General features: G+C 35.4%; 2 protein-coding genes across 2 annotated transcripts; both read left to right on the top strand.

The window, feature by feature from the left end:
- The first annotated feature begins 1,510 nt into the window (after positions 1-1,510).
- On the top strand, positions 1,511-8,792 carry LOC132252733 (cucumisin-like). Its single transcript, XM_059733856.1, has 9 exons — positions 1,511-5,847; positions 5,928-6,025; positions 6,123-6,263; positions 6,364-6,466; positions 6,539-7,052; positions 7,146-7,465; positions 7,563-7,674; positions 7,784-7,997; positions 8,072-8,792. The coding sequence occupies exons 1-9, from the start codon at positions 5,753-5,755 to the stop codon at positions 8,725-8,727; spliced, it is 2,253 nt and encodes a 750-aa protein (XP_059589839.1). The 5' UTR covers positions 1,511-5,752; the 3' UTR covers positions 8,728-8,792.
- A 15,575-nt stretch (positions 8,793-24,367) lies between these two features.
- On the top strand, positions 24,368-25,483 carry LOC100249257 (probable carboxylesterase 120). Its single transcript, XM_002267419.4, has one exon. The coding sequence runs from the start codon at positions 24,409-24,411 to the stop codon at positions 25,387-25,389; it is 981 nt and encodes a 326-aa protein (XP_002267455.1). The 5' UTR covers positions 24,368-24,408; the 3' UTR covers positions 25,390-25,483.
- Positions 25,484-27,549: the final 2,066 nt, after the last annotated feature.

The raw sequence follows: 27,549 nt of genomic DNA, 5'->3' as shown, positions 1-27,549 counted from the left end.
TAAATTTCATGCTTTTGCAAGGAAACTTACCATTGGATAAGAAAAGTGAGACTCTCCTTGGAAGGCGTTTTTGGGAAGTTTGAAGTTCTAAGGATTTGTTTTGGTAAGGAATATATGGATATTGGGAGAAAAAAGGAAAAATGGGAAACTATTATTGGAGATTGGATTCATGGATGAGGGGAATTTTTTTGGAGATCATGTCATTAGTGGAATTTTCGAGGCTTAAGCCATGAATAAGAAATGTTAAGCATTTTTTGGAAAGAGGGATCATGAAGCATTTTTAGAGAAAAGAAATAAGGCTATGTTTTGGAGGAAAAAAGAGGGGCAATGACACCAGAAATCTAGAGGACAACTTTTCCATTGGGCTTTGGGGAAAAAGTATGTATTCTCTTTAAGAACAATAGTCAAGGCGACTTAGAAAGAAAAAACCTACGCACAGTCCACTACTTAAGGGATTGCATAAGTCCTCATATAGACACCATTCTCCATGGAGAAGCATCGACACGCAACAGCCTGAAAATGAAAAGAGTCCATCTTGGAAGGATGCATAGTCCGCCCATGAGACTTCTTGAGGGAGTCAATCACGCACTATAAGAGGGGCCTTCTCTTACACGTGATCATGAGTTTCTTCACAGCCACCCTCAGGACCACACAATTTGCATCACACACCAAGGAAAGGGACCATCAATTAGAAAGAATCACAGCACACCATCAGAGAAGTTGGAGTCCACCAATCATAGCTGCAAGAGGCAACCATGCACCATAGTTTAAGCGGCATCTCTCATAACAAGCAGTCACATGGAACTCTCCTTAAAGTGGCACCATTTATAAGGCAATCTTCAACATGCTCTAAGGTAGGCCACAAGAGGTCGATCAGAATTTTCTCAAAGATAAGATGATCATTTTTTTTTTCTCAAATAGAAGATGATTAGAATTTTTCAAGGGAAGATGGTCAGAATATTTTTTTTTTTTTTTAAAGTGGATGATGATAAGAATTTTTAGAGAGAAAGACAATTACAATTTTTTTTGGAGTGGAAAATGATCATAATTTTTCAGAAGGGTCATAATCATAATTTTTTTGGAGTGGACACACTACCAGAATTGATGGAACCAACACGCCATCGACAACCTCTCTCCATCTTCACGCACTGCCAGATTTTTATAGCCACTCACACACGGCCACACGATCTCACATGCACCTTTTCTTCACATGCACCCATATTTCTATCACCTTCATCATCTCACCCACACCCACATGCACCACCGTCATACCACACACACACCACCACCTAAACCTCCACAATCTGCTCACCTTTCCAATGTCGATAAGGATCAAATGCGAGATTCGAAACTAATTGGTTTAAAACCGAAACTCTTGCACGTGAGAAACACCACCTTAGGCCATGCAAAGAAGTAGTCACGTATTCTCTAATTGCCAGGCATTCGATGAAACGTGTTTTTGAGAAGAAGTCTCTAGAAGGGAATCTTTCAGTTGTGGTAAAATAGGAACATACGAGAAAGAGTTCTGGAGAGAGACTAAGAAGGTTAAGAGAAGAGAGATATCACTTGATAGAAAAGCTGTCTTCGCTTTCTTAGAAAAGTGGACTTCATTTCCAGCAACACTAGATTGACGTTTGATTACCACAATCAGCGTTAGAGCAAGAGACCAGCTTCACCAGCATAGATCCGTTCTGCCAAAGGATTCGTCAATAGTGCGTTATTTTAGAGAATATCAGCATATCATCGATTAATCTCGAGACCTCTGTTCAAGGATTCAGGGAGCTTCAAGAGAACCATAGGAGCATCACATGTTGATTCAGAAGTTTCCTTGACTACTTCTTTGTTCATATTCCGGAGCATCGCACCTATACAGCACCTCTGTTTTCAGCACATCTTCACCATTGCTAGCGTATTCATCTGAAAGGAAGGTTCAAATTTTCATTTGTATTTTCATCACTGCTGATGTATTTGCCTCTGAAAGAGATTCTCTTCACCATCAAACTTCTTCATCGAAAGGAATCACCATTATCACGAAGGATCGGTTATGAATAACCATCAAAGGGCATCAAGATCATGAGGCATTGCTTCCAATTGGGTCATTCTTCCATCCTTGCATCTGAATCCTCACCCTGACTCTGGTTTTCACAAATCAAATTTGAGCAAAACAACCTATTGTGCTTACCATTGATTTCGGGTCATTTAACTTTGTTTCAAAGTGATAATTGATATTCAGAACAAAGGTGAGAAGGTGAGTGAAGATATTTTGAAGTTGTTTTATGGATAGTGGCAACCATGAGTTTTGTACGTGGATCATGGAGGGTGCTTCATGGAGGCAATCATTTGCATGAAGAAGCAATGGATATTAAAATTGGTGGATGAATAATAAAAAAAAGACTTAGAATTTTTAATGGTGGAAAACGGCCCATGCATTATTGAAAAAGGTAAGTTAGAGTTTTTTATTTAATTTTTGATGTGTGAATATTAATTTCGAAGTGGTTTTAGAATTTTAGTTAATTTACTTTAATTGATCCCATGTTATTATCTCCATATGTTAAGTTTGGTTTTAATCCTTAATTGGTTTTTATCTTAGTTTATGCGCTTCTTGAATTTTAGATGTTAGTCTTGGTTAATATTTTTGTTAGTTTGTTTGATTTGGAAGTCATTAGTTTGTTGCCTAAGTGATTGTTGGTCAAATCATCTTTTTTTAAGGCCACTAGAAACCCATGAAGGTTGGCCCTACTCTCACCACTTTAGTCAGATTGGTTGTTTAAAATTTTATTTTGTGATTTTGTTTTCCTTTGGGTTGCCTATGTTTGATCCTTGAGTATTATCGTTTGTAAATGATTTCTTTCCTTTTAAGAAGAAACATTTTCTCAAAATGTTCCTCATTAAAATGCATTTCAAAAGTTCATTTAAAGTCCTTAGAATCAAAATCTCATTTTTTTTATAAATAACATACAACCATGTTTTGATCGGTTTGCATATTTCTCAATTTTCAATAAAAACTATGGTTTTGAGTAAAATACGAATCCAAGCTTGTGGTCCCAAATAAATGGGATAATTCTAGGCTAGATTTGTATATATCAATTGGGGAATTAATGAAACCCCCACATAAAATCATTTTTTCAAAACTCATCTTTGCTACCACCTTTACTACTTGTTGTAATCATATCTATCTATTTTTTTAGGAATTATATACAAGATATATGTGATAATTGATTATTTCATATGCTTTGATAATTTTTGTCATGCTAATTAGATAACAAGCATGCTAGGATTTATTTATTTTATTATTTATTATCTAACCCCTCATGTCTTGTGGAAGCACGTTACAAGTTACCTATGCTATTCAGGTATGTTTCTTACCTTCATATTTTAATTCCATAAATTATGTATTGCTTTATACATGATCATTATGTATTGCTTCATATGCGATTCTCAACCTATTCAACATATCTCTTTGATTGTTTGTTTAGCTTGCCAAATTTGATTAAGAGATTAGGGTAAAATACATGTTGTGTGTCTTATTTTCCAAACTAACCATTGATGCCTTGTAATAGCACTTAAGAAGCAGTTCAGGTACACACCCTAAATCTTCTTTATGATTTGTGATTGGTTTTATTGTTTGGCATGCTATTTTTTAAAATCACCTAGCCTACCTAGGTATCTAAAATCAACCAATTAATTGTCTTATTTCCCTCAACTTAGTCAGTAGAGACCTTTGTAGGGCTTAGAGGGGTGCTACCTTTTAGAGGTACCTTTCCAATAGGTAACCTGATCCTCGGACCTAGAGTTGGATTTTTCAAAGACACGTTTTTCCAAAAACTATGAGGTCACCTCTTTAGGGTTTTCTTTCTTGTTTTATTTTCCCTTTTAAAATAAAATAAAATAAGTGGCGACTCCAACTTTTCCAAAACTAATTTTCACCATATAAAAGCGAGTCTCGCCGACGAGTGGGGATGCATGTGAAAAATGTAGGTCCATATTGATGCCTAAAACAAATGGGGTTATTGTGTTTATCAATGAAAAATGGGAGTATATACCAACTAGATTGACCATTGGTTGGAGAGTTTGTATATACCAAAGGAAGTTTAATGCTGCAAGAACCAAAGACCAATTTCCCCTATCATTCTTGGATGATATGCATACATAGTCACCAGCAATAAGAATATAAATGTATCCAAAACAACTAGGAAATGCACATATGGACTCAATATTCCAACGTTCAAAGACTTCAACTATAAGGGTATTATTAAGAGGTATAGCCCTACCATTGTTACATGAATTCATACCATTGAAAACCCAATAGCAACTCGTAACCAAAGAGACAAACATAGAGTTACTTTTTTTTAAAATGTGGTATCAAATTTTATAGTTTTTCAAAATGAAGACCAATGTCTTTGAAGATATGCCAAGTTGGTATTAATTACTTAATATCAATGAAGACAACTCAAATGGAACCATGCTCATAACTTCCCCTTCAACACAAAAATTCCAAAGAAATCCCAATCTAAGATGGGAAGGTGGTACTTGGCTTCTCCACATCTAGAATGTCTGAAATTGTTATGATGGCATTCAACAACAATTGTAGCTCCAGAGAATTGAAGGGGAGCATTTCACAAAAAATAAGTTACTTGGCCATAGAGTGCATACGAGTTGACATGCATACGAGTTGACATATGATTCTGGTAATAGTTACTGCACTATACTACAGAACTAAACATATATAGGTAAGCACCCTTTTTACATGGAAGAATTGGTCTCTGTATTTGGGATCGAGGAAACCATGACTTGAATGCAGGGGCACAAACCATATAAATCATAACAGGTTCTAGTTTTATCCTGTAGAGAAACTCATTCCAAATTCTTTGTTTTGGTTGTTACATTAATCTCTTGTTAAAAACGGATTTAACAAAGTCTATGGGAATAATTAATTTTACAGGGGAAAGTCATCATGGATACAGCCATCCAAAAACTAACAAATTCCAATAAACAACAATAGCAACACCACAAATCCAAGAACAAATAAATACAACAAGAGATATATAAACATGAGAGGAAAACGACGAGAGAAAATAATATATGTAATGTTTGACATAGAAAACTCGATCACCATTGAAACAGCCATGCAAAAAAGCTCACAAATACTAACAAACAACTAGTGTAGCCAGTACAAACAAGGGGATACAACCAAAGAGAGCAGTTGTATATGAGAAAGAGAGATGATAACTGTTTGAATTGTTGGAAGAGATTTGCATGTGAAGGCGCAGGTTCAGAATGTAACGAGTATTGTTTCATATGGAATGGGGCGATGATCACAAGTCATGTCACATCTGAAATGCTGGGGTAAAACCAATACTAATGAAAAATCCCTATAAATGACATGAGATATAATGTTCATCAGTCACCAACCTCCCCTAACAGCTATAGGCTCCAATTTGGACTCCCAAAATGGCTAAGCAAGAGCTTCTCCCCCTTCTCTACCTTACATTGCTCGCAGCTTTTGTGTTGAACTGCCATTCCGATGAAAGAAAGGTATAATCTCTTCCATTTTGCTTACTTCATAGCAAAACTTAGGTTCCATGAGATTGCACTTTTTGAATAGAACCATTTGCTATATATATTCAGAGTGGCATTTCATGGAGTATTGAGTGACCCACTTAGCCTTCATCAATCTCCTATACCTAATATTGATGAGTGCATGGCTCACAGCTAACAAACTAATGGGGTTTCTCAGCAAGCTTAGTTTAACATGCAGGTCCATATCGTTTATATGGGAGAGAAGCCTCATGGAGCTGTTTCAATGGTATCTATGCATCATTCCATGCTAGCAAGTGTCCTTGGAAGGTTAAAAAATTTAGCTACTATGATTAATAACTACAATACTATGAGTATACATCCTAAGCGTTTAAATTTTTTACCTGTAGTACTGCATCTGCAAAAGAGTCGCTAATTTACAGCTATGGAAGAAGTTTTAATGGGTTTGCAGCTAAACTTTCAGATGAAGAGGTTACAAGATTTGCAGGTGAGATTACTATATACAGTAAAGAGAGGACAATATTGCTCTGTTATGGTTTTATTTCATTATATTTTACTCAATTTCAACTGAAATGTGATTACAGATATGGACGGAGTGGTTTCAGTTGTTCCAAACAGCATGCTAGAGCTTCACACAACAAGATCATGGGACTTCATGGGATTTACTCAATCCCATGTTAGAGATTCCCTAGGAGGAGATGTGATTATTGGGCTGCTAGATACAGGTTAATATATAAAAATAATTTTGAACTGCAAATATAATTCAGTTATAGTAGTTCATTACCTCGTTAAGTGCAAAATTAAGGAATTTCGGTTACTTCATAGGAATTTGGCCAGAATCCGAGAGCTTCAGCGATGAAGGATTTGGCCCTCCACCTGCAAAATGGAAAGGAATGTGCCAAACTGAGAATAACTTCACCTGCAACAAGTAAGCAATCCCTCAAATGACCTCAGTTTACAATGTGACTAAAAGTCTCACGGAAGTGTCGAAATACCACAGCAAGATCATTGGAGCTCGCTACTACAATAGCTATAATGAGTATTATGATGGAGACATCAAATCTCCAAGGGACTCAGAGGGACATGGGACTCACACAGCTTCAACCGCTGCAGGCCGAGAGGTGGCAGGCGCAAGCTTCTACGGCTTAGCTCAAGGACTTGCCAGAGGTGGATACCCCAATGCAAGAATTGCTGTGTACAAGGTTTGTTGGGTAAGAGGATGTGCTGCTGCAGATATACTCGCTGCGTTTGATGATGCCATCGCAGATGGGGTCGATATCATATCAGTTTCCCTTGGATTCACCTTCCCTGAACCTTATTTTGAAGATGTCATAGCAATTGGATCTTTCCATGCAATGGGACAAGGGATATTAACCTCAACTTCTGCAGGAAACGATGGTCCATGGTTGGGTTGGGTCAGTAATTACTCGCCTTGGTCGCTGACTGTAGCTGCCAGCAGCATTGATAGGAAATTTGTTTCCAAATTGGTTCTTGGCAATGGACAGATCTTCTCGGTAAGCCCTTGTTTCAGACAGTTTAGTTACTATCTATGGTTTCTCTAGGGCTAACCTCAACCCAAATCATTCTTTTACCTTGAAAAAATGAAGGGAATTGTCATCAATAACTTGGAGCTCAATGGAACATATCCTTTAATCTGGGGAGGAGATGCAGCAAATGTTTCTGCCCAAGAAACCCCTTTAAGTTCAGCAGACTGCCTTCCTGGGGACCTAGATTCACGCAAAGTCAAGGGAAAGATTGTTCTCTGCGAGTTCCTTTGGGATGGATCTGGTGTTATCATGGCAGGAGGAGTGGGAATCATAATGCCCGCCTGGTATTTCAATGACTTTGCCTTCACTTTTCCCTTGCCAGCAACACTCCTCCGAAGACAAGATATGGACAAAGTATTGCAGTATGCTAGATTTTCCAAGTAAACAATCACCCAATCTGTTTCCCAATTATCATTCTCATTTTCACATCACAGAAAATGCGACTGTATCCATCATACTGATAATAACCTTTTTCAGGAATCCAATAGCAACAATTTTGGTTGGTGAGACTAGGAAGGATGTAATGGCTCCCATTGTTGCCTCCTTTTCATCCAGAGGTCCCAATCCCATTTCTCCTGATATTCTCAAGGTAAACTGAAAATACTAGGCTTCAAATTTATCACCCTTTCTCTACTGCTATTAATTTCTTTTAAAATTGACTAACAAATTGAGATATCGGAACAAAATTGATCGATCAGCCTGATCTGACTGCACCTGGTGTTGATATCCTCGCGGCCTGGTCACCCATTGTATCTCCATCAGAATACGAGCATGATACCAGGACCGCCCAATACAACATAATCTCCGGCACATCCATGTCTTGTCCACATGCCAGTGGAGCAGCAGCTTATGTGAAGTCCATCCACCCAAGCTGGTCTCCTGCTGCCATTAAATCTGCACTCATGACCACAGGTATAAACAAATCATCCAAAATCCAATCTTGTTACAATCTCTAATTCAGTGAACAATTTTTTTTTTCAAACCAGCTTATGTGATGGACACAAGGAAGAACGAGGACAAAGAGTTTGCTTACGGTTCTGGCCATATCAACCCGGTGAAGGCGGTGGATCCTGGCCTAATCTACAACACATCTAAGGCAGATTACATCAACTTCCTATGCAAGCAGGGTTACAACACCAGCACATTAAGACTCATCACGGGTGATGACAGTGTTTGTAATAGCACTAAACCTGGGAGGGCATGGGATCTGAACTACCCCTCATTCTCACTGGCCATAGAAGATGGGCAAGATATCATGGGCATTTTCAGTAGGACAGTTACAAATGTAGGATCGCCAAACTCAACCTACCATGCTAGCGTGTACATGCCCAATTCTATTGAGATTGAGGTGGAGCCTCCTGTTCTTTCATTCTCAGCAATTGGAGAGAAGAAATCCTTTACAGTGAGGGTGTATGGACCACAGATAAATATGCAACCAATCATATCAGGTGCTATCCTCTGGAAAGATGGTGTCCATGTGGTGAGGGCTCCGCTTGCGGTTTACACAGTCCTCCCATCAGTAACTTCCTCATATAGAAATCCGTCCAAGCAAACAAAGAGACCAAACCTGAAAGCTTCTAGCTCCATGAAGAAATCAGACCTGAAAGGCTCCTCTATATATTACAAAAATGGGATTTTTTAGGTGGAACTGCCAAACTGATCACCTCCACGATCCATCAAAAATAACACTCGTGTAATCCCAGTCAAGTTTTCATCCAAATGTATGTCTTCTACAAGCTTATCAAAGTGGTTGAATCACTTTATCTGATATATATCATCTTCCTAAATGCAGTCTTAAATAACTTGACTCAAGTTCATCTCCATTTTTGTATTTTTTATTTGGCGAAAATACACATCACAACTTCCAAACTAGAGGATATGAAGCAAGGCAAGTGTCCAGTATGAGATGATTTCCATCACTCCCCCTTAATTATATACTCTATATCTAATTTACATTTCCATGGCAAAGTCTCAGTTTGGGGTTTTTGAATATATTGATGTTGTAATCTAAGTACTTGAGCATTGGTCTGTGTTAGGGTTAGCATTCTTTGTTTTGATCTTTTAGACAATGTGAGAAACATAGGAAATTTTTACAGTGAGGTACGAAATGGTTTAAGTAGTTAACTAAACTAAATAAGAATGGAAATTTAGAGTGTGTAAGCTAAGTATATGTATGGTGTAAGCTGAATATATATATATGGACTAGGGGATATCTCTTCCTTTTTTAATTTCATTAGTCTCTTTTTAGAGTGAGTTAAATAGCTATTCTTGTCCTTGCATTTTTCTCTTTTTGTTGAACCTCTATTTTGCTTGTTGATAGTATTGAGCGTCTTTGTGGAATGTCATTTTGAGGAAATTCAACCACCTATGTCTTATTAAAATTAAGAGGCTTTTTTCTTTTGCTTGGATATCAATATATTAGAGCATGTTTTAGGAAACATGGATCGGGACTTGACCATCTAACCAATCAGTATTCAATGAGAGTAAATTAAACTTTTTATGACATCCAACATCACACCTTGTGAGCTTGTTCTAAAAGCTATCATTTAGATAAATCATCGTTTAGGTAACCCATCCCTAGGCTTAAGAGCACCCCAACAATTCCTCTCCCAACATGACGCTTCCATGACTCAAACTCATAACCCTTAATTACCTTTGATACTAATTCTTGAATTAGACATTGACCATCTCATCTTACCAATTAATTTTCAGTGAGGGTAGATTAAACCTTTATGCCATTTGACATCATACCTGTGAACTTGTCTTAAGAGTCATCATATGAATAACCCATCCCCGAGCTCAAGAGTGACATTATTTCATCCCAACCCCATTTTGACACACAAACACCCATGTCCAAAATGGTATCATCATCTATTGAAATGGTTTATATATTCAGATCAACAAGGCATCTTCCTTTAAATCGATAACAACTACAAGCATAGTCATCCACATCACTGACTCAATAAGACACCAAAACTTACTGACTCAAACCAACATCAGCATCCCTCATCACCGGCTATTGAACTTCACATCTTCGTTTTCAACATCAGCTTTCAACCAGTTACTTATCCAAACGCTTTTGAAATCTCATTAAATACCAACGTAGGTTTTAAGCAAAAACTAAGTCATACGTAGTGATTTATACTCTTCTTTGTAGCAAAACACTATGAATTAACATGAAAAAATCATTCTGATTTAAGCCCAAATTAGTAGTGCAATTCCCTTGCGTTCACATAAGCAAACCTGCATATTTTGCTTCAACTAAGCATGGTTGGTTGAGGTGTTTGAGCAAATTAACATAGCACCTCAGCAAAATGTTGCACATCCTTAGGACTACACGTAGGCTTACCCATTAATTATACTTGCGTGCGAACTTCACCAGCTCCAAACACATACAACACACTGTCTCATCCATTCAATGTATCATTGACTCCCATGGGCTTCCTTATGCACTGAATTGCTTAATTTTATTCTTGAAGCACTAACAAAATAATTAAGGTTTAGAAACAAATATGAATAATGGGGTGGTTCTAAGCATTCAAGCACACTCAAATGAGTTCAAAAGACCCCATTAAAGTGCTTAGTCTGAGTACTTATCACTTAACATGAATTCAAACTCAAAAGACATGATTAAAGTAGCTGCAAAATCTAGGTTTATAAAGTGTGAAAATGATAGATTTTTGTGTGTTGATCACTTCCCTCAACCTGAATATTGGTAGCGCTAGCAATAGTAATCACAACAAAATATAGTCATTATTTTTAGCAATTTGAAATCATTCTCACAAGAAAATATAGTCAGAATTTGAACAAAATTCTATAAGAAAAGTTATTCATCATCAATATGGATCAATTTACCAAGTTATAGAAAATCACGTAAGAGATGTTTAATATCCAAACTCCCTTTACTACTCATTCTATTAAAAACTCAAGTGTCAAATTTATCATCCCTTAATTGTGGCTATCAAAGGGCTACCTCCCCTCAATCTGAGTAAGGTTATATCCTTTAACATCATATAACCATTTGGAACTCAATTTTTTTTTAAAATTATATATTTTTTTCTCGGACATGTATGAATAGGCTTAAATATTCTTCTTTTTCTACTTAGAAATCTCCTTCTATGTGACTTAAGAAGGTTCCAATAATAGTTCCAAATTATTCAACTCAGAGAATCAAGCTTCAAGAACTACTTCATTAAGATCATTAACCCTTAACATTTCAACTCAAACTCTTTAGAACAAAATCTAATTTCCAATATTTACCTCAAAACCCCTTTTTTTTTCCAAGTTTCATTGTTCTCTCTTTTAAGTGTCCAATATAGTATTCACTCGCACACCCCTCACCCAAATCTCAAGGATGCATTCTTCCTCAAGACACAACTACAGAATAAGGTGCTCAATGTGTTATGTGGCTTTCACAAAATTGATGAGAAAGTATGTTTTTCATCGATAAAAAAATCAGAATACACGAGGATATTTATAAAACATGTAAAGGCATTTATTCTAAGAAGGAAGAAATTACTATACATTATTCTAGGTAAGAATCTTGGGTATTCCATAATTAGTGGAAGCCAAAGAATAAATTAGAATAAAAAATCTCTATAATTTGTCCACAAAATCCTCTAATAACAACTCAAGCCAACACTCCCCCAAGTTGGTGCATAGATATCTCTGATACCCAACTTGTATAGTGAGTTATAAAATACTTTTCTTAAGATAGCCTTTGCAAGTATATCTGCTAACTAATCCTCGGGTTTTACAAAAGGAAATTAGATTGTTTTAGCTTCAAGTTTTTCCTTGATGAAATGTCGGTCCACTTCAATATGTTTTGTTTGATCATGCTAAACTAGGTTATCTGCAATCTCAATAGCCACCTTATTATCACAAAACAAATTCATTGCAAAATTAGATGAATAACCAATAACCTCTTTAGTTAAAGAAGCTCACAAAGTCCTTTAGTCATGCCACTAAACTCAGCCTTTACACTAGATAATGCAACCACCTTCTATTTCTTGCTTCTCCATGTAACTAGATTACCTTCAACAAAAGTGAAATATCCTGGTGCAAATTTTCTATCAATAGTATTTCCTACCCAATCAACATCCGTATAACTATCAATGTTCAAATGATTTCATTTCTTGAACATCAATCCTTTACCTGGAAAATCTTTTCAAGTATCGTAGAATCTGGAGCACCGTATTCATATGATCTTCACTAGGATGATGCATAAATTGACTGACCAAACTCATAGTATAAGCAATATCCAATCGTGTATGAGACAAGTAGATCCGTTTTCCCACAAGTCAGTGATACCTTCCTTTGTCTGTAGGTACTTGGATTGAGTGTTCTCTCAAACCATGGTTTTGTACCATTGGAGCATTCCCGTTTCAGATAGAAAATTGAGCACGTATTTCCTTTGTGATAGAAATATGCCTTGACTTGAAAGATCTACTTTGATACCCAGAAAGTATTTTAACCCTTCGAGCTTCTTCATTTCGAATTCGGTTGTTAGATGCTTCTGCAAGCTAAAGATTTCCTCCTTGTCATTCCTCATAATTATCATATCATCAACATAAATTATTAAAGTTGTTACTAATCCCTTGTCGATGTTTCAAGAATAGAGTATGATCCAAATTACTCTGTTTGAAACCATGTTTCCTTATAGCCAAGGTAAATCATCCAAACCATGCTCTAGGTGATTGTTTCAATCCATATAATGCATTCTACAACTTGCACATGACCTTTGTTCTTAACAAGGTAGTGAAACCCGATGGAATGTCCATGCACAATTCCTCCTCAAGGTCTCCATGAAGAAATGCCTTTTTTACATCGAATTGATGTAGTGGCCAATCTAAGTTTACAGCAAGAGATGACAATACTCTAACAATATTCAACTTCGCTACTAGTGAGAACGTCTCTTGATAGTCTATACCGTATGTTTGGGTATATCCTTTCGCTACAAGTCTCGTCTTATATCTCTCTATTGAACCATCTGTTTTGTGTTTAATGGAGAACACCCATCTACATCCCACCGTTTTCTTCTCTTTTGGCAAGGGTACAAGCATCCACATATCATTCTTTTGCAATGTTGTCATCTCTTCAATTATTGCTTGGGTCCACTTGGGGTTGTTTAAGGCTTCTTGTACTATATTCGAGACATGATCAGAAGATAGCTTGTGGACAAAAGCTTTGAGAGGTTGTAATAATCTATGGGTTGAGACATGGTCCGCGATCGGATACTCCGACTTCCTTTCTCCATGGTCTGGTGAGTACCGCTTGGGTGGCTTCCCACAATTATGTCTGAAAGGTAATCTATAACCAATAGAGTCATCTATAATATTACTAGGAGAGGAATTTAGGGATCATACCTCAAGAGTATTCTCAGGAGAGTGGTCGTTTGGTACTAAAGTGTTAGAGGTGGACTACTCCTCCTTACTCATAGTCTCGGTATCCTCAGTTTCTTTTCTCTGTTCCACTATTATTGTCGCCAGCTCCATTGGTTCGTCTGGTTGAGTCCCAATTAACTAGATCAGCTGGAGTTTCATTATTTTATGGTTGAGCATCAACTAGAATAGATGGTGGTTGTGTTAAATATTTACATAATCACATAGATTAATCATACATGATTAAAGGATACTAACAATAGGAAATCACTATAAAGATCATACCTGTTTGAGCCATGATAAAAAACCGTGATTGATTGTTGCAACCAAGTCTTCCTCTCTATGATCTTGATAATAGCTATGGTGGCTCTATGGGAAAACAGAAAAACCTTTTTTTTTTTATCTAGATTAGAGAGGGGACTTAGCATAACTCAAATTGGATTCTCATTGGGCCCTCCCATAATGGGCTTCAATGAGACCCATAGCCTACACTTGCCACTCAACTGAGCTTCTACTCAAAAGATGCAAAACCCAATCCAAAATGTGATCACTAGTTAATTGGGCTCATTATAGAATAGACTATCCATTAACCCGTTTTTGCAAATACAAATTATTCAATTAATGTTAGCCCATATAAAAATTTTCTAACATTCTCCCACTTGGGCTACATTAATTGTTTTTAAGGATTCATTAAATTCATTTTGAAAATAAGACTCTCGGGTTAAATACAGAAAAGTTTATTTTGTGTGGCCACACCTTTTTTTTTTTTTTAAAGAAATGATAGTCTATAAGTAGCATCTTGTTAAACTTATCCGATCCAACATGGTCTTAATATTGGACTATAATGGTTTATATGTTAATCTCAACAAACATAATGCCCCTTATAGTCACGAATATTTATAACCATATCGACATGGATCGTAAACCCAGTAGTGTAGTAAGAAATCAATGCCAACATGTGATCATCATCTATATGCATTGTTTCTTATCAGTCCTCATTACAATTTACCAGCAAAATGAAATTGTAATTGCAATTTCTCAACAAAATGAAATTGCTGCAATTTCTAAACAATATGAAATTGTTTGACTTTAACAAGTCATATGTCACCAACAATGCACCACAAAATCTCAAAATAGTGGTATTTGTGACATCCAATAGTATACAACTGTAATTCTTAAGGTTCAATATCTCAAGATACCATGTTATATGTAATTCAATTACGACATGCTATAATATAATACTTAATTATGATGATCATAATAAGAAGATTTTAATTTTGCAAGTCGCAGAACAATAATGATCAATGTTTACATAAAACAATAATTGAAATAAGGGAAATCACAAAAGCTCCCACTAAACCAAAGAATCAAAAGACTTAATGACACCCATATTCACAACATGTTCCTTGAACATTATGGGCTTTAAACCTTTGGTTAGAGGATCAGCTAGCATGGACTCAGTTCTTATGTGCTCAATCACAATATCTCATTTCTTCACTAAGTCCTTGACTGTAAGGTACTTGATTTCCATATGCTTAGAACCCATACTAATCTTATTGTTCTTAGAGTAGAACACAGCTGCATTATTGTCACAATAAATCACAATGGGTCGAAAGATGGAATCAACAACTTGCAACTCTGAAATCAAATTTCTTAGCCAAACAGCTTGAAATGATGCACCATAACAAGCTACAAACTCAGCATACATGGTCGAGGATGCAATTAGGCTTTATTTGACACTTTTCCATGAAATGGCTCCACCAGCTAACATAAAAATGTATCCTGAAGTAGACTTGCGATCATCAGAACAACCACCAAAATCAGAATCTAAGTGTCCAACTACCTCGAGATTATCCACTCTCCTATACACAAGCATAAAATCCTTCGTTCTTTGTAGATATCTCATGACTTTCTTTGCAGCAACCCAATGATCATGTCCAGGGTTCAATAAATATCTACCAAGAATGTTAACAATGAAGGCGATATCGGGTCTTGTACATACTTGTGCATACATCAGGCTACCAATGGCACTAGCATAAGGAATAGTCTTCATGACATCCTTTTCCAAATCATTCTTTGGACATTGTTCATTACTGAGTTTATCTCCCTTCACAACAGGTACATCACCAGCTTTGCACGTCTGTATATTGAATCTTTTAAGCACACGATTGATATAGGCTCTTTGAGATAGCCCAAGGAGGTTTCGAGATCTATCACGATTAATCTCAATACCCAACACAAAATATGCTTCTCCAAGATCCTTCATGTCAAAATTAGCAGACAAAATACGCTTAGTATCATTCAAAAGATTCACATCGCTACTAGCAAGTAGAATGTCATTGATATAAAGAACCATGAAAATGTATTTGCTCCCATTAACCTTCATGTAAACGCACTGATCAAACTTGTTCTCTATAAAACCAAAAGACGTCACAATTTTGTCAAATTTCAAGTACCACTGGCGAGAAGCTTGCTTGAGACCATAAATTGACCTTTTCAATCTGCATACCATGTTCTCTTTTCCATTTTCCTTAAATCCTTCAGGTTGTGACATGTAGACCTCCTCACTCAAATCACCATTGAGAAAAGTTGTCTTGACATCCATCTGATGAAGCTCTAAGTCAAAATGAGCTACCAACGCCATAACTAGCCTAAAGGAATCTTTGGTAGAGATTGGTGAGAAAGTCTCTATGAAATCAATGCCCTCTCGCTGTGTATACCCTTTAGCAACCAACCGAGCCTTGTATCTTTCAACATTTCCTTTGTTGTCTCTTTTGGTCTTGAATACCCATTTGCATCCAATGGGTTTATATCCTTGGGAAGATCAACAAGTTCCTAAACATCATTGTCTGACATAGACTGCATCTCATCTCTCATGGCAATCAACCATTCATTTGCCTTATCACTACTGAGAGCTTCACAATAAGTAGTAAGGTCCACTTCTTCTCCAATGTCATACTCTCCCTCTCCAAGGTAAACATAATAATCGTTAGATAAGGCAGATCTCCTAGTTCTTTGTGATCTCCTCATTTCCACAAGAGGAATCTCATCCACAATAGGGCTTATTTCGACAGTAGGGAAATTGACAGTAACAACTCCTTGTTGAATCCCAGAATCAAAAGCTCCAACATCAAGGTTAATGTCTGAGACTGGCAAACGTAAAGAAATAATATCCATGGGTTCCACTCTTTCATTAGATTGAGAGGGTATACTATCAACAACATCCAACTCTAAAAACTTTGCTACTTGAGACTCAACAATTCTAGTGCCACGAGTCGAACAATAAAACTTGTATCCTTTTGAGTGACTAAGATACCTAATAAAGTAGCACCTAGTAGTTCTCGAATCCGTCTTCTTTAAAGAAGGATCATAGATTTTCACCTCAACTGGACATCCCCATACTTTAAAATGATTCAAACTGGGTTTTCTATCTGTCCATAGTTCAAATGGTGTTTTAGGCACAGACTTACTAGGAACACGGTTCAGAATGTATGTTGTTGTTTTAATGGCTTCACCCTATAAATATTCTGGCAAATTTGATCTACCCATCATGCTCCTTTTCATTTCCATTAGAGTGTGGTTGTGCCTTTCTGCTACGCCATTCTGTTCAGGACTACCAGGCATAGTATACTGAGCAACAATACCATTATCTTGTAAGTACCTTGCAAAAGGTCCCTTTTGTTGTCCAGCATCACCATGCTTCCCATAATACTCACCACCTTGATCAGATCTCACAATTTTGATGACTTTCCCCAATTGTTTCTCAACTTCAGTTCGGAAGACTTTGAACATTTCAAGAGCATCTGCCTTTTCTTTGATCAAAAATACATAGCCATAACGGGAAAAATCATCAATGAATGTAATGAAGTACTTGTTGCCACACAAGTTAGTGGAATAAGGTCCACTAATGTCTGTATGAACAATCTCCAACAAATTTTTACTACAAGTTGCACCCTTTTTCTTATTCTTTGTCAATTTTCCTTTCACACAATCAACACAAATTTCTAAGTCATCAGAATCAAGGCGGGGAAGAATCCCAGAACTAATTAAGCGTTCTACTCGTTCTTTAGAAATATGCCCCAAACGCTTATGCCATAACAATGAAGATCTTTCCTTAGTCAAAGGTCTTTTAGCAACATTGTTTTCAACATTGTAAGAACAAGTAGATAACAACGACAATCTATAAAGCCCGTCAGATAAAACACAATTTCTTTTGATTGTGAAACTTTATGTCTTTTGTTCCTCTTATCACAAGCTTCAAATTGATATATCATATGTGCAATTTCGTTGTTTAAATTGGGAGTGATTAAGTTTTTAAATTTTGGGAATTTTCTTGTTTAAAAAATTCAAGAAAAATTTTATTTGTTCAAATTATTGTGTTTTACTCAAATTAAACTCTTAGATTTTGTTGTTTACATATATTATAGTTGATATGTAGCATCAATTTCGGTTTTTTGGCTCAATTTGGTGAAAATTGAAAATTCGAAAATATGGGTATGAACCCTAGAAAATTTGTTTTATTTTTTTAAAAAAAAAAAATTGAGCAAGATTGAGAAGTTTTTTTTGTTTAATTAATTGTTGTAAAGAGACTTCTTATATTGTTAATGTAAAAATACATGTAAAATGAGACCGAAATAGGTGTTAAAATAGAGTTTTTCAATCTTGGCTATGGAGGTATGAAAAACCGAATTTTTTTAATCAATTATGGAGATCTTTAAGTTGTTTTTTTGATGATTAAATGTCCTAGAATTGTTAGAAACAACCTAAAGTTTAAAAGCCCTCAAGATCCCGATCAAAATAACATTTTTTTTTCAATTGTTTGTAATCCGGGTTGCAACCGAGTCATTTGACCCGTATTGCAGAATTTTGGACCCAATTCTGGAGGTTGAAGATGACCTTCAGCACATGCCACATGTGCCACATGTGCCACACATTCCCCACTCGCGGGTCAAGTGTGTGAGGCGCGTATAACCTCATTCGGTGTCCGTTTTGAGCCCCGTTTTTTCCTGTACGCTCGTTTTTTTGTAATCTATTTTTCTAGATATATTATTTTATTTTTTAGGGGTCAAAAATATTTATTAAATAATTATTACTTATTTATGTGATTTAATTAGCTTAAAATTATTTTTTGGTATAATTTTCTGTTGAGAATTTACCATAAATTATGCTAATATATATGGAATAGGAGTGTAGTACTCACTCTCTCTAGATTGAAACTTTTTCATACATACTCTCCTACTTGGTCTAAATCACATAAACTAGTTAAATAATTAGTTTAAAGTGTAATAAAAAAAAAAAAAAAAAATTGTTGTTCAAATTCTTGCAGCTATAATTGATCATATGCATATATTATGCATATCGCTAATATGCACTATTGTTGTTGGGCAATTTTTTTTTAATTTACCCAATTTTGGAATGTTGCATGTGAATTGCTGGGGTTATTTTACCAAAGTGATTTAACCATCAAAATTTACAAGTTTATGAGTTCCTATTTTGTTGATGGGGAAAATTTTAGATTAATTTGTACAATCGCCTGCCCAAAGGGGGTTATTGTGCAAATTAATTTAACAACATGAGGATATTGAATGAGATAAATAATTTGATAAATTTATTTGCCCAAAGGAAATAAATTTTAATGAATTATTTGTTGATCTTCATGCTTAGAGAATAGTTGTTTATTGTGGACTCTGCCCAAAGGGGAGTTTATGATAGTACAATTGATTCTTGTATTGTATTGCTTATGTTTATTTAAGTTTTTTTTTACCTATTGCCCATAATTGATCTAGTTGCAAAATTTTGTCAATCAGTTTCCTTTACTGTGAACAACAATAATGCTACAATTGAAATTCTAAGTGGGTCGAACTATAAGAGATGGAGATCAGACATAGAGTTTGTTTTAGGAATGATGGACTTGGACATGGCTCTACGTGAAGATGAACCTCCTAAGCCTACTAATGAAAGCACTGAAGCTATGAGAGCTCATTATGCGAAATGGGAAAGATCGAACCGTTTGAGTCTTATTTCAATCAAGAGGTCCATTGCTGAGCATCTCCTTGGAGGAATACCTGAGAGCAACAATGCTAAGGAATTTCTTGTTGCTGTGGCAAAAAGATACCAAACATCTGACAATGCTGAAGTTGGGCATTTTATGGATGAATTGATGAATATGAGGTATAATGATATGAAAGGGGTTCGTGAGTATATCCTAAAAATGGTGCATCTTCAGACTAGATTGAAAGCACTAGACATTCCCATTCCCGATAAGTTTATTGTTCATCAAGCCCTCAATACTCTGCCATCTTCTTTTAGCCAAATCAAGACTGCATACAACACCCTGAATCAGTCTTGGGGTGTGAATGACCTGATCACTAAGTGTGTGGCTGAGGAAGAAAAGCTGAAAAGAGAAAAAAATGAATATGCTCTGATACCATTTGTAACGACCCGCACCTAACCATGTAGATATTGTCCGCTTTGGGCCCAAGGAGACCCTCACGGCTTTAAAACGCATCTACTTGGTTAAGAGGAGCCTCTCTACATATATAGCGCCAGGAACATTCTCCCTTATCCAATGTGGGACATCACAAACATCCCCCATGCAAACACAACGTCCTCATTGTGTCCCATGGGATTGCGGGCTCAAACAGACAAACACCCCTTACGGAGCCAAACAAACCCCCACACCGGGGTAGGGGATCGGCTCTGATACCACACATTAAATATTTACATAATCACATAGATTAATCATACATGATTAAAGGATACTAACAATAGGAAATCACTATAAAGATCATACCTGTTTGAGCCATGATAAAAAACCATGATTGATTGTTGCAACCAAGTCTTCCTCTCTATGATCTTGATAATAGCTATGGTGGCTCTATGGGAAAACAGAAAAACCTTTTTTTTTTTATCTAGATTAGAGAGAGGACTTAGTATAACTCAAATTGGATTCTCATTGGGCCCTCCCATAATGGGCTTCAATGAGACCCATAGCCTACACTTGCCACTCAACTGAGCTTCTACTCAAAAGATTCAAAACCCAATCCAAAATGTGATCACTAGTTAATTGGGTTCATCATAGAATAGACTATCCATTAACCCGTTTTTGAAAATACAAATTATTCAATTAATGTTAGCCCATATAAAAATTTTCCAACAGGTTGAGCTTCATCATTTCTAGTTGTGTCATCTGTGTCATCCTTTTGATTGCTTTCCATGTTCATATTATTAAAGCCTGGCTAGTTTTCCCAATTTTGTTATTTACTTGGTAGCTCCCCCTGAAGAGAAGAATAAGTATCTTGTTTAGGAAAAAAAGTTTCAGATTCAAGAAAAGTGACATCCATTGTGGTATAAAGACATCTTGTAGTGGGATTATAACACCGATAGCCTTTCTTATGTGCTTTGTAACCCAAAAAAACGCAAGGTACAACACAAGGATCAAGTTTTGTACGCTAGTTTTTGTGAAGATGAACGTAAGCACATCCAAATATTCGCGACGAAGCATTAAGACAAAGGGCAATGGTACACGATGAGCAAGGGCTTCTAGTGGAGTTTCCAAGTTCAAGACTTGAGATGACTTTCAATTTAGCAAGTAGATAACAATAACAACTGCATATGTCCAACAACGTCAGGGTGCATGAGCTGCAGTTAAAAGTGCTCGAGTTGTTTAGAGAATATGTCTGTTTTTTTGTTTTACAACCATGAATTGAAAAATCAATTTTTATCGGCGATATTTCGCCAATATATCGGATATCAAACGGCCCCAAAAGGATATTGAGCATTGATTATTGAATAGAAGAAATATCGAAAAAATATCGGGAAAATCATATAAATATTGGCAATATATCAGTTTGGAACCGATAAATCGACGAAAAAATCAGAAGCGACGCGTAGAGTAGCAGAGGAAGGCTGTCAAAATATCGGAGATATATGACGATATATCAGCAATATATCGAATATATCGACGAATATATCGGATATATCGACGAATATATCGGATATATCGATGAATATATCGGATATATCACGAATATATCGGATATATCGACTAATATATCGGATATATCACGAATATATCGGATATATCACGAATATATCGGATATATCGACGGAATATATCGTATATATTGACAAATATATCGTCTATATCGACGAATATATCGTATATATCTAGAAATTATCAGAGATTTTTTTGAAAGCTTTTTTTAAAAAATATTTATCCTTTTTTATTTTTTAATTATTCATTTTTAATTTATTTTTTATTTTAAATATGTACTATCATTTTATTTTTAACTACTTTTTATATTTATCTCATTAATTAATGTTATTTTAAAAAATTACTATCACCTCATTCTTTTTTTATCCGTTTAATTTTAAACATTTTTATTTTAAAATATTAAAAATATAATTTTACTCAAAAATTACTACAATATAAAAAAATTAATGAAGTCCTAATATTTTTATAAATTAAAATTAATTTGATAAGATAAACTAATAATAATTTCAATTATTTAAATAAATTACTTTAATAGAAAAATTGTCACTTGTAATAAATTTTTAGAAATCAAATCTCAAATAAAATATTTTATACAAATCAATTTAATTTTTTATTTAAAATGTAATAAACATGTGTTTTAATAAAAGTGTTTTAATTTTTAAAATAAATTAATGTGAATATATTAAAAGAATTAATGCTAATTTTTTTATAAAAATTTGATAAATATTATATGTACGATTAAAGATAATATTTATCAAATTTTTATTAAAAAAATTAGAAAAATTAGCATAAGTTAATTATTTTATCTTCTTCTTTTTTTTTTTTTTTGAAGTTTTTTCAAACATTCATGTGAATATTGAATAATTTTCACCTCACTGATATTTTTGTCAAAATATCCACTAATGTTTTTCCGATATTTTCGATATATTCGTAAATCCAAGTACCAGCATATTTGTATTTATCAATAAATTTTAATTCTTATTTACAACCCCATTTTGTTGTGGTGTTTGAGAACAAGTGATCTAATGATAAAGACCATGTGCTTGGAAATATTCTTGAAACTCATTATTGTCTTATTCCTCACCATTATCAGATCCAAGAATTTGTAGTTTATCATAGAAATGTGTCTTTATCATATAATGGAAAGATTGAAAAATTCCAAACACTTCATGCTTATTTTTCATCAAATAAAGTCAAGTCATACGTATACAATCATCTACAAAAGTCACAAACCATCTAATACGAAGAAATTAAAATGGGAGCAAGGACCCAAACGTCTAAATGAATTAAAGTAAAAGGAGTCTCACATTTTTTCAACCTTATTGGGTAAGGTATATGATGACTCTCGATCACTTCAACGCAGGTTTCACACCTAAAATCTTACTCGTGTAAATTGAAAAACAACTAATTTCACATTTCATTGGATTTGGGCGACAAAAATCAATTTCCCTCCATAGGCCTTGAAGATTGTTGTAATATGTTTCGATAGATCCCCCGCCTTGCTGGAGTCTCGTCACTTTCCTCTTGAGATCATAAACTTGTGAGGCGTCGGTACCATCAAAATATGTTGTGGCGATGGTATCCCATACCGCTTTTGCATTTGGAAATATGATGTAGTTGCTGATCAGTTTTGGGTCCATAGAATTAATCAACCATCCCTTCACCACTGCATTTTCAGTTCTCCATCTTCTTAAATTAGGATTTGTCTCTCGGGGCCTTAGGAAAATCACCATTTATATACCCCAACTTTTCTTTGCCCGAGCTATACATCTCAACAACATAGGACCAAAGTGCATAATTGATGTCGTCCAATTTGATTCCAATTGGTGCAGCAGCAGATTCATGACTCGGTGTAGTTTGAGTCTGGTTCAACACTAATGTTATTCTAGGTAAGAATCAAGAATGATATGTTGGTGGCGCCGTGATGAATAAGGCAATCAAAATGCATGACTTTTCTTCTCATTATTCCTTACGTTACTTTGATTTATTCAAATCAACATCAAATCGAAAAGAAAAAGACTGATCTCTCCGACCCTTTACGTAACTTGCACCTCAACCTCAATGTTGAACAACAAATAGGGTATGCCTTGGGGTTATCCCACTTTAAACTATACTTTTAATGGAACTCATTGACGGTACTTTTAGCTTTTGTCCTTCCACAACCAACAAAATCGATCTTGACGTTTTGGTGAGGTACGTATTTGAATATCTATGTTCATTGCTAGCTTGCAAGTGTATGAGCTACAAACAATCGATGTGGGGCTGGCCAGTCCCCAAGTTGCTTAAACAATGGCCGACAAATATAAGGCCGTTTTCTATCACAAAGTCATCTGATAGGTGAAGTGAATCGACCCGTGAAGAGTCGAAAGGGATATGGGGCCATACTGAGGACTTCTATACACCTCTGATTATTTGGACTGGCACTGCGCTGCTGCATATGGAAAGTTAGTACACCTATTCTATTTTTAGAATTATTTTGATAAGCCTAAGTCCAATAAATTATAAAATATACTTTTAATTTCCAATGAAATTTTATGCCATTCAAAGTAATAATAATGAATGATCATGGGAACACCAACAAGCAATCATGCTGTCACTCGATTAACATTGTTGATTGCACACATCCTTGTCCCCTTTACTCTTCGGTATGAATACAAAATATATTTATGAATTTGTCTTTTCTCATGATTTTTTCTTTGTAAGTAACCTGTTTTTTTTATTATTTTTAATTATTTCAATTATTAACTATATGTTTTAAAATAAATTATTATTTTTATAAAAAAATAATAAAGTATTTTTGTATGAGGCCATGATGATGAATTGGATTTTCAAATTAGGGTTTCCAAACACGGTTTTAATCCCATAGGCCATAACTCTATAAATATATCTTGTAGTGACTATCCTTTAGCTCATTACCAGACTACCCACAAATATTACAGTGATCAACATGCCAGAGCACCCTGCAGTACCCAATTTCAATGACTATCTCAAGATGGTCAACAACCCCGACGGCTCCGTCACCAGGCCCGTCACCTTACCCTCCACAGCTCCATCACCTGATCACACCACCGACATCCCAGTGCTCTCCAAAGATATCACCATCAACCCAGATAAGAACATTTGGGTCAGGGTTTTCCTGCCCCGAGAAGCAAGGGATTCTACCCCTCCTGCCGCTGGAGCTGCAAGAAAGCTGCCCCTTATCGTTTATTTCCACGGCGGCGGTTTCGTGATCTGCAGCGCCGCTACCACCATTTTTCATGATCTCTGCGCTCTCATGGCGGCGGAGATCGGTGCCGTCGTCGTCTCCGTGGAGTACAGGCTGGCGCCTGAGCACCGGCTTCCGGCGGCCTACGAGGACGGAGTGGAGGCGCTGAAGTGGATCAAGAGCAGCGGAGAGGCTTGGGTGTCGGAATATGCTGACGTGTCTCGCTGTTTTCTCATGGGAAGCAGCGCTGGAGGAAACCTAGCGTACTTCGCGGGTATACATATGGCGGATTCGGTTGCAGATCTTGAACCGTTGAAGATCAGAGGGCTGATCTTGCACCATCCATTTTTTGGTGGGATCCACAGAAGTGGGTCAGAGGTGAGGTTGGAAAATGACGGTGTAATGCCTCTTTGTTCTACTGATTTGATGTGGGAATTAGCACTGCCAGAGGGCGTTGACCGTGATCACGAGTATAGCAATCCGATGGCGAAGAATGCCTCAGAACACTGTTCAAAGATCGGACGGGTGGGATGGAAATTTTTGGTGGCGGGCTGTGAGGGGGATTTGTTGCATGACCGCCAGGTGGAGTTCGTTGATATGTTAAAGGGAAATGGGATAGAGGTGGAAGCAGTGTTCGTGAGGGGAGATTGCCATGTGATAGAGCTCTATGATTCCTCCAAAGCTAAGGCCTTGTTTGGCCGTGTAAAAAATTTCATGGCTTAGAAAGTTTATGGACTTGTCAATTTCTCTGCCTTTTTCCCTTCCAATAAAATAAATAAAGTGGAAGATTGTATGTGGTAGTGATTTTAAAAAAAAATTTCAATTTTTCTATAAAATAATCCAATTCTAATTATCATCAAATTATTAATAATTAAATTTAATAAAAAAATTTAGGGAAAACCTGATCAAAAAGGACAAAAATCCCTCAATATTGCAAAATTAACCCCCCAGTTTTAATAGCCTCCAAAATGGCCCGATCTGGACAAAAATACCCCTCAGCTACATCAATTCCTTTTTCCCTCCCATTCTAATTTTATTTCCCTCCATTCACCTCCTTTTTATTATTTCTGCCACTTTCTCATTTTTTTCATTTTCTCATGTTATTCTCTTTCTCTCTTTTCAATGCATTTCTTCAAGTCTCACACAGTTTCTCTTCAGATTTCTTCAACTTAAAGCGCTTTAAGTTGTGGTTGGATAAACAGTGTACGTTTATTTTTATTTTTCCATATTTTTTTCTTTCATGTTTTATTTATTGAATATTTTCAAACATTTAATGAGATGTAGTAAATATTTAAATAAGTTTGAAATTGTTATAATTTTTTTAATATCATTTACAGCCATGAAAAAAGGGATTAAAAGAAGGAAACAATCAGCTTAAAAAGTGTAGCGTGGAGAAACATTGTCTATATGGAAAAATCAAATGATGGTAAGTAATAAAACTTATGGAATTTTATGATGGTTTTGGTATTGTTTGCATATTTGTGCTTTATATAGATGTAAATATATGTGTTAATAGGGTTTTGACATAATATATAAAGTTATCTTTTTTAGTTATATATCAAAACCTTACGGATATTAAGTTGAACTTGACGTGTGTTAAGTTGAACTTGAAGTAAGTTAAGATTGTATATAGTTATTTTATAGTAACATTATATTATTGTTATTGTATTTAATTATACTCAATTTGAGTTGAATCATTTGCAAATTAGCCTTGACATTAAATAAATTACAACATAACCAATCTTTTAGTAAATAAATATATTTTTATTGTTTAAAATAGTTTAGAGTTACAATGTCTGAATTTATTTAATAACTATATACATTGTATTTCTATATCATTATTGGTATTATTTGAGGTAGTAAAGATGATTAATAATGTTATTTATTTGTTGTTTATTAAAAAAATAAATATGTGTAATGAAATAATATGTATTTAATAATGAATGAGTTTTTTAAAATTAATACCTACTTATTGGTGCTAATGCTATGATGTAACTAAAAAATATTCTAATATTGTTTGTTGATGCCACTAATTGAATTATTCTGTTATTTCAGTGGTTGATGAAGTAAGAATAATGCTTTTATATGAAGGAGAATGGGTACGAGATGGAAATGTTTTCTATTTCGAAGGAAGTAAAGGTAAAGGCATTGAGATCCCGAAAACTATATCATATAAAGAGTTATTAGGGGTTGTCCATCATATTTTGAAGCTAGATCCAACAAATTGTTTTCTTTCAATGAAGTATGTATTCAATGCCAACATACCCACAAGTCCTATACAACTAACTGATGATGGGGATGTGAAATTCTTTATTGGTTTAAATTGTACAAATGGTAAGTTGTCTGTTCCATTGTGCATCACAGTTGAAAAGAGAATTGATAATCACAATCAGAAATCAATTTGCAATTCTTATTTCGAATGTCATATGTCTTCTGAGATTGATAAAGAATTGAATGGGGACTCAATGTTGATGCATAAAAGTAGACACATTCATTGTGATTCAGTTGAAACTCTTACTGTTGATGGTGAAAATGGACCAAGATTTCAAAATGAGTCACTTGAAGGGTATAAAGTTCATGATTGGAACATGAATGAGACTGCAATTAATGAGGAGGATTATAGAATGAGTACTAACCCTACTAGTGATAAGCAAGTGACCCAAATTGGCTCATTCAGAACTGGTTCAGCTCAGAGTGCAGAAATCTTGACCATGATTGATACAAGTGATGGGTTCATTCATGACAATCCCACTATAATCGAAGATGTAGCAAATGAAAGACAAAACATGATGCAACAACCTATAGTTAGTGGAATTAGTGATGACCATCTAGAAAAACACCAAATTTACTCAAGTAAGAAAGAATTACAAAGGAAGTTGTATA

This window comes from Vitis vinifera, chromosome 16 (assembly GCF_030704535.1).
Source record: "Vitis vinifera cultivar Pinot Noir 40024 chromosome 16, ASM3070453v1".
Lineage (NCBI taxonomy): Eukaryota > Viridiplantae > Streptophyta > Magnoliopsida > Vitales > Vitaceae > Vitis > Vitis vinifera.
The sequence above is the reverse complement of the archived record's forward strand: the minus strand, read 5'-3'. Positions and strand labels throughout refer to the sequence as shown.